Source organism: Physeter macrocephalus, chromosome 8 (genome assembly GCF_002837175.3).
Source record: "Physeter macrocephalus isolate SW-GA chromosome 8, ASM283717v5, whole genome shotgun sequence".
Classification (NCBI taxonomy): Eukaryota; Metazoa; Chordata; class Mammalia; order Artiodactyla; family Physeteridae; genus Physeter; species Physeter macrocephalus.
The window spans coordinates 142,966,867-142,979,054 of NC_041221.1; the positions used below are offsets into that span (position 1 = coordinate 142,966,867).

The 12,188-nt window shown below is 38.3% G+C and overlaps 1 protein-coding gene across 3 annotated transcripts in view; it reads right to left on the reverse strand.

Moving 5' to 3' along the window:
• JAKMIP2 (janus kinase and microtubule interacting protein 2) overlaps window positions 1-12,188 on the reverse strand; it is a 65,598-nt gene that overhangs the window by 31,763 nt on the left and 21,647 nt on the right. For 2 of the 3 annotated variants that reach the window (XM_055086375.1, XM_024122227.2), the window contains exons 7-13: window positions 11,664-11,720; window positions 10,634-10,753; window positions 9,529-9,657; window positions 6,779-6,862; window positions 6,033-6,095; window positions 3,186-3,284; window positions 1,923-2,021 (exon numbers count right to left, since the gene is read on the reverse strand). In XM_055086375.1, the coding sequence (XP_054942350.1) occupies window positions 1,923-2,021; window positions 3,186-3,284; window positions 6,033-6,095; window positions 6,779-6,862; window positions 9,529-9,657; window positions 10,634-10,753; window positions 11,664-11,720 (651 nt within the window). The remainder of the gene's footprint in view (window positions 1-1,922; window positions 2,022-3,185; window positions 3,285-6,032; window positions 6,096-6,778; window positions 6,863-9,528; window positions 9,658-10,633; window positions 10,754-11,663; window positions 11,721-12,188) is intronic. The other variant, XM_007117713.2, reaches the window with a different exon arrangement.

Sequence of the window (12,188 nt, forward strand, 5' to 3'; positions counted from 1 at the left end):
AGTGCCTGCCTGAACCTTGAGTTAGAGAGGACATTTTGAGACCTGCTCTTCCTTGGTTTGTTTTCATTCAGGCACAGCTGGTTTTACATTTCCACTTTGCTTCCTATAAGCTGTGTGAACCTGGGAAAACTACTTAACAGTGCATTTTCAATTTCGCCAACTGCAAAATAAATACTTCCTTCATAGGCTGATTTGAGGATAAAGAGATCGTACATGAAAGCATCTAGGATGTACTAAGGACTCGGGATTTGCTCAGTAACTTTTCTTCTTATAATTGTTGAAAATTGTTTCAACTGTGGTAGATTTCAAGTATTAAGAAAAGTAACAGGAAAGAAATTTAAATAACCAACCAATTTCATTCTAATTAATGGAATTCTGACCTGGATGAGATTTTGACTGCCACATAGAAAACTACAGAGCAGTTCTATTTTTTAGGTGTTTAGCATTAATTCCATCCTATGAAAAACAGCTGATTTTTATTATAGTCCCTGAGTCAATTTGAAGCAGCTGAACTCCATTTAAAAGAGTTCCCTTGTATATAAACTACATGCACTGATTAGGTTGTTTGTGATTTATCTAAAAACAAAACATCTAAGGAAAAGACAAAGTAAAGTGCTTCTCACTGAATTAAAGTTGAATCAAAAATTGCTTTGGTTTACAAATTTTCTCGCAGCCCAGGAAGGCCAGGAGTTTAAACAACATGAGAGTAGTTTAAGACAGAAGACAAAGAAGCACAATTTTCGACCTAATTTCCACCCCATTAGTACCACTTTCTCCTTTTTCTCAGGTTCAGATACCAGTATAGCAGATCCCTACTGCCAGAAATACAAAAGTCTAGCTCAATCTCAGAGGTAGAGAGAAGGCAACTAAAGCAGGTATATTTGGCACCTCAGAGTGGGAGCAGGAAGGGCCATGCAGAAGGTAAGGAGAGACCAGGAAGAGTGGGAGGCTTCCTAGCCTTACCTCTGGAATAGTCAGTCACTATGTGATTCTGTTACATTGACGGACAATATATTTTCCAGGAGATGGAGCCACCTCCACTCGACCTTAATATTTAAAATGTATTCCAATATCACTAAAGATAAAATTATATTTTGTCTAAGTGAGCAACATGTTATAATCCGCAAGGCCTTCCAAAAGTGAAATCCCCCCTAAAACACCCATATCGAAAGAGATGGTGGGCAAGATGATTTCAAGGTTTCTTCTAATACTGAAATTCCAAGATCATGAATTTCATAGCAATTAGAACAGCACAACAAAGGGTCTCAACAAATACCTTTTTTTTTTTTTTTTTTGTGGTATGCGGGCCTCCCTCTGTTGTGGTCTCTCCCGTTGCGGAGCACAGGCTCCGGACGCGCAGGCTCAGCGGCCATGGCTCACGATCCCAGCCGCTCTGCGGCATGTGGGATCCTCCCAGACCGGGGCGCGAACCCGGTTCCCCTGCATCGGCAGGCGGACGCGCAACCACTGCGCCACCAGGGAAGCCCAACAAATACCTTTTTATCTGACATCCTTGAGATATGTTTCTTAAAATATTGAATTTATTTAATATTTCCTCCAGATAATCAAGGGTAATTATCTTAATATTTTGATTCTGTATCACTCTTTATGTTACTCTGTTCTAAATAATCATGGCTTCCTATTTTTTTTGTTTTTGTTTTTTTTTGCTGTTACCATATCATGGCTTTCCTATTTTTTTGTTTTTGTTTTTTTTTGCTGTTACCATTCATACATCTGTCACACATTTATTTTGTGTATGTTCTGTCGATTTTCCCATAGATGTGACTATTTTCAGTTCCTACATAGTTTGTATCAAAATGACATCCAGTGACCGAAAGACAAAACAGTCACAAACAACCTCCCCTTTTCCAATTCCCAGTTTTTCTACTGTCTACAACATAAACAAGGAAACATCTGCCTACCTTGACACCTTCTTTCATACAGTAGATCTGTAGAGCACTCACACCATCTGAGAATGGGTGAATTTGCAGATTAAATGGAGGGGATCGTCTCTCTCTTTCCTTGAAATACAGTGAAGAATATATGGGAATTAAAAAAAAAAAGCAACAACTGATTAATCACTAAACCAGTTGTCTGTGGCCTCTATGCTATTTCAGCAGCTTATCAACATGCCATATGGCAAAAAAAAAAAAATCGAACTCAAGATCTTCATGCTTGAATGGAAAAGAACTGATAAGTCAACTAAGAGATGTGGGAGAAGAATTTAACATGGTGTCATCCAGTTTTGCAAATTTTTTGATCAAGGAAATGTGGGAAGTGGAGTTCCATTTTAAACTACATGAATATTTAGAGCTTTCAGGTATCACAAAGAATGTTCTTCTGACCATGAAGTTTTATGGCAGCTCATGGTCTTTTGCATATTCAATCCACTCAAGCTTTATTAGTAAGATTTGTGGGCTACCAAAGATGACTTAACTCTTCTTCACTGAAGTATACCAACTGCTAACTTTATCCAAACCTAATGTAAAATAACCTCAAGAAGAAATTGCTCGCAAAATAATAAAGAAATCAAATGGGAAATTTTTTTATCCTTTACATATCAGCGCACATTCAACCAGACCCTAAGCCAGATTCTGCACGATACAATCAAAATCCGATTTGATTGATATGTTTTACTTAAAAACAAAGACTCTGAAACTTGGTCAAGTTAACCAAAGTATTTCCTAAAACAAAGTACCTTGCTTCTTAGCCTTTGCATAATGCATTACAGAATAAAAAGTTTACTTCCAAATTCAAGGGTCTACCAATAAAATATTTTTGTATATAGTAAATTTTAAAATATAATTCTTGAAGTAATATTTTCCTGAGTCAGAATTCAATGAAGGATGGAAATGATTATTTAAAAGCAATGAAATATTGATAAAGTTTGAAATATATTATTCAAATTATTTTAAAATTATTCATTAGCCTTGTTCATAAAGGCAACAGTATTGTAAAGTATAGTATCTGAGCAGACAATTCTGAGTTGCATCAGTGCTTCACCACATACTAGTCACAGGACTTGGGCAAGTTATTTAACCTCATTTGCCTCATCTATCAAATCTTGGTTGTGGTTGTGAGGTCCAATGAGAGTATGTATCTGAAATGCTTAAGTTAGCACCTCACACAAAGAATGGGTTCAGTGCATGTTAATATTTTTATTATCATTATCATCATTTCCTTACTTCTAGCTCTAGATTTCGAAACTCCAGCAGCTCATTCTGGTCTCTGGCATCCTGCAGTTCCTGTTGGAGCCGGTGATTTTCTGCCTCTTGTTTTTCTATCTGATAAAGTAAATCCTCAAGTTAGGTGGACATTGCGAAAAGCATCTACAACTTTGCAAAGCAAGCATGGACAGCATTCATTTACATGGTGAATAAATCGTCTAGACCATGAAAAAAGTCCCAAGTAGATGTGAATAAAGTAAATTTTTGGTTTTCCCTCTAGTTATCCTTTGGTTGAGTTTTTCGGGTCATAGAAGGAAATACTGGAGGATGCCTCCATTCATTGAGATAAAGTCTAGGGACCCTATGAATAGTGAATCTGTCCCTTGCTGTCTGGGACAGTGTCCAAGAACTAGATTTAATGGTGCAAATAATGGAGACTGACACCTCTTATTTCTGGAGTTACAAGTTGTTGAAGAAATATTTTTTTAAAACAGCTCTGATCCTACACAAAAATTTGTTGAATTCCAGTTACCTGCAAAATAAAGCTGAAGTCCTCAATGGAATTCAAAAACCTTAACAATATGCTCACCAGATTTAGGTGTTATCACTGTCATGTCTACACACACACACACACACACACACACACACAATCACATGTGATCACGCACACTTGAATCTAGTAACCAGATCTACCCTATGTTCTGCTTACTCCAGGAGCTCTGTCTGTGCTCACCTCTGCCTGAAAAGGGCTCCCCCATTCCCTTTTCTACATGAGGAAATCCTACACTTCCTTGACGTTTCCTACCATAAGAGCCTTCCCCTGGCTCCTCAATCCAAAGTGACAACTCTCTCTTCTGTTTTCCCATAGGGCTTTCCTGTAGGACATCTAGCGTAACCTGATGAAGCATGGAATTAAGTTAGTTGTGTACAAACCTTCCTTGCCCTGTACACAGTGCCCGTGTCCACAAGGGATCAGAACATTTTCATGATCTGCAATAGGTTTGGGGCTGCCTTCGATATTAGCTGTGTGGGTGGGCCTTCTGTACAGTAACTGTTTAAAATCTTGAATTTAGAAATAAAAAATCAGGGGCTTTTTTTTTTTTTTTTTTTTTTTTTTTTTTGGTATGCGGGCCTTCCTCTGTTGTGGCCTCTCCCGTTGCGGAGCATAGGCTCCGGACGGACGCGCAGGCCCAGCGGCCATGGCTCACGGGCCCGGCCGCTCCGCGGCACGTGGGATCCTCCCAGACCGGGGCGCGAACCCGGTTCCCCTGCATCGGCAGGCGGACGCGCAACCACTGCGCCACCAGGGAAGCCCCGGGGGCTTTTTAATGTAGGGTGAATCTTACTTTCTCAAGGATAAACACTTGAAGTAGAATGTTTAGCTTTATTGTCACTTTGGTTTTCTTTTACTCTTAGAAGGCTGAGCTCAAAAAATTCCCCTTTTAGCCCAAAGAAATCAAGACCAAAGAAAATCAAAAAGAAGACATAATGGGAGTTATTTTTTTAGATGATAAATAAGTGTAATAACACTTATTACTGGGCATCTCGGAGACTACTAAAATCTTCTTTCTCTCATGGCCTCCTGATATAGAAAAATTATAGAAAAATAAAGATGGGGGAAGTGAGATACTATGTAACATTAATTTATGTAGCCAACTCAAGTTTTTTCCACTAGATTTTTGTGGTCTAGTAAACTTTTGAAAGTTTTTAGAAGTTGACTATTTCCTAGAATCTTGGATTGACATCAGAGATGGGATATTTGGGGAGATTCCTGGATCTGGTGGTCAGCACAAGCCATCATATTAGTGGTTCACAGGTGGCTACAATTCATAGACCAGGGCTAATGTCCATAAAGTTTCTTTATAGGGACCCGTAACCTTTCTGAGAGTACCAGTCCTCAATCCTGGAATACCCACCCCTCTTCTATACATCAGCTCTGTCTCTCATCATGTAGAAAGTGAGACAGGACCAGAGGGAAGGGAGGACAAGCATCTTCTTTACCTTTTCATGGTTACCAGGGTGTTGCGGTTAACTTTTATTACTTGTCAAGGCTAGTGAATATTGGTAGAAACAATCCTAAAATAATTTCTATATAACTCTATGTCACCCTACAGAATTATTTCCCTTTTTCAAATGGGCTTTCAAATTGTCTTTCTGTCAAGAATAATATGAGATTATTTTGTAATCGTTTCACATCATCAAAGGGAAATACCAAAGGAAAAGCCACGTTTGAACTTAAAATGATCTCTGTTGTATTTCACCGCCCCTAATCAAAAGTCTATGTTCAGCTAACCCAAATTAATTCTATCTATTGGGCCGAAACCATGCCTTTGCATCTTGATTTGTTCCAACATCCTGGAAGTGCTCTTTTGTGCTCTGGATGCATCTTTTGAAATGTTCTTTCATAAAAAATAAACAAGCAGCCAACATTAGCAAAAAATTAACAGTAAGAACACAGTCTATGCTAGGTTGCAGCATGTCCTTGCACAAAATAACAAGTCCTATTCACAGGGTGCTCTAGTAGATGGACAACCACATAGGATGTGTGCATGTGTGGGTGTGTATATATATACGTACAGTACATATACAGTATATATATATGGGTAACAAATCAATAGGTTTCAGGGATCACATCCTTTCAAGTCGGCACAACGCCCAGCGCAGAGCCATGCACACCACGTGCCACTCAACTGATGGTGATGGCAGTGACAGAGATGCAGTTGGGCACTCAGCAGAGGGGAGCACAGCGCCAGAAAAGCCTCCCCATCCCCTAGCCCCTGTGCCACTCCTGAGAGGACCCCCTGCTGCTCCTGGATCTCTCATCATTCTCTCCTCTGCCCCACTAGGGTGTTGCGCCCCACATACCTTTTCTAAAAGCTCCTGGTTTCTCTTAATGAAAAGTTGTTTATCTTCTACCCAGTGTGAATCCTGTTTGACAAAGAATATCGCGCAGTCAGCATTTCAGAGTGGCATGAAAGAGCATGTGTTGTCAAACCACTTTGCCAGAGCCGTCTTCTCTCCACCTGGATTGTTTGCCTGCCAACGACTGGTAAATGACACCCACCCCGGCCTGCTCCTTATTCCAAGACATTGGGGCCAAAGTTGCCGGGAAAATTTAACCCCCTTTTTATTGTCACTCACTATCCCTATCTTTTTAAGTCTGAATAATCCAGGACCAGCCTTCTGGGGACTCAGAAGTGACCACACAGGCAAAAAGTGAAAAGGGTCAGAATGCACACAGGCTAGATACATATGGATGGAAAACATTAAAATGCAGAACCATAAATGTAGCATAGAGGCAAAGAATGCAGCTTGAGGGGTGGGTCTTGGTCTTAGCAGCTCATGACCACTCTAGGCTATGTGTACAGGGCTCCTCTTCCTCTGGCATTCTCTCTCTTGCCCAGCCTCGTTCACTGTTGTAGCTGGGTTCACACTCTGGCCAACAAAACACCAGGGACAGAAACAGAGAGTTGAACATTCTGACACAGTTTGAGAAAGGTCACTGTGCAGAGCCAAGCCGTGTCCTGGATGGGCCCATGCACAGGGTGATCTAGAGGAAGGTCAGATTGAATTGTCTGCATCTGCAGGAGTGGAAGAAACCAAATGCCTACCTGCCCTTTCTGAGCCAGAGTCGCTTCCAGATCTTCAATTTTGGCTTTATACCTTAGCACCTCTGCCTGGAGTTGCTCTTGAGCCTAGTGAAATAAAAATTCCAGAACTCAGTAAGTAAAATGGCAACTCAACATTTTTCTTCCCCTCATGTTCCTTGATTAGAACTCAACAATTGAGAAAAAAAAAAAAAAAAGAATTTTCTATCACCAAAGAATATTTTCAATCTATTTTTACAACCTAAATTCTCTGTGTACAACTTTCAGTGGCTCCCTTTACCATCAGGTTAAAATTCAAACTGTTTAGCTTGGGATTCGAGAACTTCTCTTATATTTCCAATCTTTTCCCACCACTATCAACGCAGGGTCCATCCCTTACCTGCTGGTGATCTCCTTGTTTCCTAAATATGGCTTGTACCTCTCTGCTTCTCTCTTTATTTGAACGACTTCCCCTTCTGGGAAGGCTTCTCCCATTTTGCCTCCCCCAAATCCTTCTGTTCTTTCAAAGTCAACTTTGTGCCCTATATTTAAATCTAAATCCAAATCTATGTATGTATGTATATATGTATCTATCATGTGTTTTGTGTGTGTGTGTGTGTGTGTGTGTGTGTGTGCGCACATGTGCGCACATCAGCAGTTTGGGACACTGATTTGTATGGAACAACCTTATTTCATTTAGTCTAGTAATTTTTTAGATTCACTTGTATTCTCTCTTAATATGATCCTACTTTTTGTGAAAAATAGCTTTTTTTGTTTTCTGGTCATACATATATTTTTTTCCTTGTCTTATGATCTGGATAGGTTCAAGAAAGTTGAACAAAATCAGTGATGGTAAATATTCTTTTCTTATTATTCACTGTGAGGAGAATATTTCTTTGGACTGTTAAATGTTATATTTACCTTTATCAGGTTAAAAAATCCAAGCTTCGTTTGCTAAGAATTAATTTAACTTTGTTGGCGCAGTGGTTAAGAATCCGCCTGTCAATGCAGGCGACACGAGTTCGATCCCTGGTCTGGGAAGATCTCACATGCCTCGGAGCAACTAAGCCTGTGTGTCACAACTACTGAAGCCCGTGTGCCTGGAGCCCGTGCTCTGCAACTAGAAGCCACCACAATGAGAAGCCTGTGAACCACAACGAAGACCCAATGCAGCCGAAAATAAATTAAAAAAAAAAAGAATTATTTTAACTTTGAATGGGTGTTGAGTATAACCTATTTTTTCCCTTGTCTTGAAGTGATTAGGTCTTCTGTTTTCACTGATACTTTTTCATCTATACTAACTGTTTTTGCATTTCTACTTTCTTTGAATTTACCGTACTACTCTTTTCCCAACATCTTGATTTGTTTTAGACTATTTTGCTCAGAATAGTAAGTTGTCTTACTTTAATGGCCATAAACAATGCTAAACCTGTATTTTGATGGGAGAGTGAGACTAGAGAAAGAGAACTGGGTTCTATGTCGTCACCTCTCCAAAAAACAAGGCATATGCTATTATTTCAATTGACCAATCCTATGCTGGTAAGAATGGGTAGTAAATACTGATAAAGGAATCCACAACTCTTACAGTATTAGGGCACAGACATGAAAGCACACACACACACATCCCTTCCTAATGATTGCTTACCTGTCTATTCCAAATCATGGTGGGTTTTCTTTAATGTTTACTCTCTTATGTATGTGTATGTGCATGTATGTATGTATGCTACCATTTAAAAATATAGCTATAATATCTATCCTTTCCCACTAACCAACTAACAGTAGTTCCTACAACACTCCTCAGTATATTGTAGACCTTCTATTTAGGAAGTAGGATAAAATCACTGAATGGTCACACTCTTTCTTGCCCCAAGTAAACTAACCTATGAGGCAGTTATGGCATGATGGTTATGACTGAACTCAGAAGGACGAGGTTCATATCCTCGCTTTCATCTAAGCTACATACCCTGGTTTTAACCTAACTAAGCTACATTTAACTTCTACTAAGCTACTATTTCCTCTCCTGTAAAAAGGAGTTAATAATAGCATCTAACTCATAAGGTTGTTTCAGGATTACATGAGATAATGCATATAAAGTACTCAGTACAATGCTTGAAACACAGCAACGACTCAATAAATATCAAGTATTAGTACTGTATGTGGTTTTTTTAAAAAACAGACTTATGAGAGGCAGTTGCAACATAATGGAAAAAACAACTGACCCAGTATGATATGACTTGGAATCCCAGTTTTGCATTTATTAGCTGTGTGATCTTGGGCAATTCAATTAACCTCTCTGAGCCTCAAATTCCTCTCTTATAAAATACCCCCTTAGGGGGCTGGCACAAGGGTTAAGTGAGATATTGTTAGTGACAATTCTCAGTAAGCTGTCAATGTAATGCTGTGCACTTATTAACTAAGAAAAAGAACTGGCTAACCATTGCTTTTGAAAGGTAAAGTTTTTTTTTTTTTAAGCAAGAAACTAAAAAACATGGATTACCGAAATTCAACGTTGTTTAGCTTTAAAAATATGTTTTCAAATAGCAAAAATAAGAACTATGTACTCAACTATCTTTAAAGGAACAAAAGCATCGATCTAAGCTGGTTCTAATGTCTCTAGATCCAAGGTTTGTTGACATAAAAGATAAAGCAGTTCAAAACTGCAGTGGAGAGAGGGTACAGAGAAAGCTACCCTATTGGTACTTTTATGTCTGCAATACTTTTATGCTGTGACTGTCGCAAGCCTATTCAGGGCACTCTCCCAGATGTTCACTAACCTTAGCTTCTCTTTCAGCATCAATGATGCCTCCAGTCTGCTCCTGCAAGAGGGCATAGGCTCTTTGGAGAGCTTGGTACTCTTTTGTTAATTGTCGGAATCGTAGCTCAGATTCTTCAGCTGCTAGACTCTTGAGGTTAAAAAAAAAAGTCGAAAAATAATTATGTTATGTTCAGGTCCTGTGTTCAATGTGAAATATTAGCATTTGTCCATTTTTTAAAGAGAAATAAAGGTTTGTATGATATTGTATGATATTGGAGTCTACGTGATTTTATTCTTAATTTTAAAATTTTATTCTTAATTTTAAAGTATGTGTATGGGCACAAATACACATATGGCACTTTCTAGATGCACATTTCAGAAATATTTAAGTATTCACTAATAAGAGAAGCATTTGCTTATTTATATACCTTTCTGATTATTACCCATTTGGGCTTGGATTACAGACAATTTTGGATCCAAATGAGAAAAATGTACACCCAGATTTTGGATCCAAATTTGAGGAGATGATAATCAGAGTTTTAGTTTCAGTTCCTTTCAATACATTCATATCTAACAACTTCTTCCCCAGATAAATTATAAAAACAGTTTTACAGTGCTAGGTCCCAAACTTCAGAACATAATACAATCACCAAAGAGTTCTGTGAAAAATGCAGATTTGGGGGTTCCACCCTCAAGATCCTGAGTCAGGAGTTGTGTGGTCCAGGAACTTTCATGGAAATTGAACCCCCTAGATAGTTCAGATGAAGGTGGCTGACAAAGAAACTTGGCTAAACACCGCTTTAGGCTTATTTAAAAGCGGTGCCTCTAAGCTTCTTCTTTGGTTCACTCCTCCTCTGGATGAAGAATCTGGGAGAATAATTTTATTTTGAAAGAAGTCTTCAAGTTACAGAGCTGAACTTCAGAGAAGTTTCTACAAGGGCTACATAACATAGGTGAAGCTATTTCTAAGAGGTAACAAAGTCAAGCACAGTCTCAAAATTGGTCACTATTATGAGATTATGTGCTGTTCATAAAGCAGATAAAAAGTGAAATGGTTTTCCTCCCCCTTCAAGGAAAGATGTGGTGACAATATCACAAAAGATGAGAGAAGTGAAAAAGCTTACTTCATCCAAGTCATCATCAGGAGTAGCTGGCGTTCGGTCTGTTCTAAATGAGGCCATGGATGATGTTTCTGAATCCATGGAGTCCTCATCGTAGCCAATAAATGGGTCCAAAACAGGCCTCTAATGGAGGGACAGTACATATTTGCCAATAAAACTAACAGTGGGGAAAGTCAACATATTATTAAAGCACTGTCAACTGGCAAACATGCAAATGAACAGAGAAGACATAGATCCTCTTTGATGAAATAAACATATTAGGCATGAACACAATAATTCCAAAAAATGTTTGTCCTACATTATTTCACTTCTGATATTTCGGAGGAAGATTCATTAATATTTGGGCTCTTCATAAAAACACTGTTTCCTCTTTTACGTTACATTTTATACCATGATGATTTTATGTCATTTACTCTGTCCAGTATTTAAAATATAATCAAGGAATTCTGAAAGTCCAGGCATCTATGGGAAGGGGATTATCAACTCATATCATCTAATTCCACATCCAAATCAAATGATGTAATTGTTAAAAGCAAAATCAAACACATTGACAAATTAAATAACAAAACTTTGTGGATTATAAGAGGCTATACAGATATTCGTGGATTGAGAGTATCATTATCAATAATATGGCCCAAGTGAATATTGAAAATATATTAATCAATTATAGGATGGGTACCAGATGCTAATATTATTCAGGGGAGACATCAAATCATAAGTATCTCTTGCATGTTCTTGGAGTATGACTCTCCAGCTTGTCAGATAACCCTTTCTATGTCAAACCTAGTGGCTTCTTCACTAAGACGAACTCATATTAAAGCAAACCCTTTCAGGTTAAGATCCACAACGCAATCATTTTTGGACTTCTGAGAACTGTCAAGAGAAGAGGTTTTCTTCTGGCAGATAAACCCCAGGGTTTGCTGCAATTCAGGAACATCTGATTTATCACATCTTTGCAGGAAGATTCCTTGGCAAGCCTCACTTCTCTGGCTCTGTGTGTGGCAAAAGCCTGATAACCTAGTTTTCTCATTACCTTAATTGGCTTGGAACTTCTTCTATGCTTTCTCCTACGAATGAGCTTTTCCCGGTCCTGGAAAATAGATTAATGACTTTTCAGATCTTGAGTTGGTACATATTTCCCTGTAGGGTTTTTGTTTTTGTTTTTTTCCCCAAAGACAGAGTTGTTTTTCCCCGAGGCATTACATATTTCTATTTAAAATAAGATTATGTTTTGTAAATTTTGGCAACTTTGAGTTTGCTACTTAAGTATTTTCAAAGGAAGAATATTCTACAACTTTTCCTGATTATGTGGATGAGAGCCTCACAGTCAGGAAGTACACTGTGTACACTGTGTTGCGAATCGGATTTCAAGTGTGTTATACTTGAAATCAAGAACAAAATAGTCATTCGTGTTCTCCCAAAGCACAATTCTTCAATTTTCTCAGATCCCAAATTATTTTAAATTTAGGTGATGAAAAAAATATTATTTTATTTTAAAGAATAAAACATTCTTTTCACTTAATCACTTGAAAAGCATAGAAAGCTATCTTTTAACTAT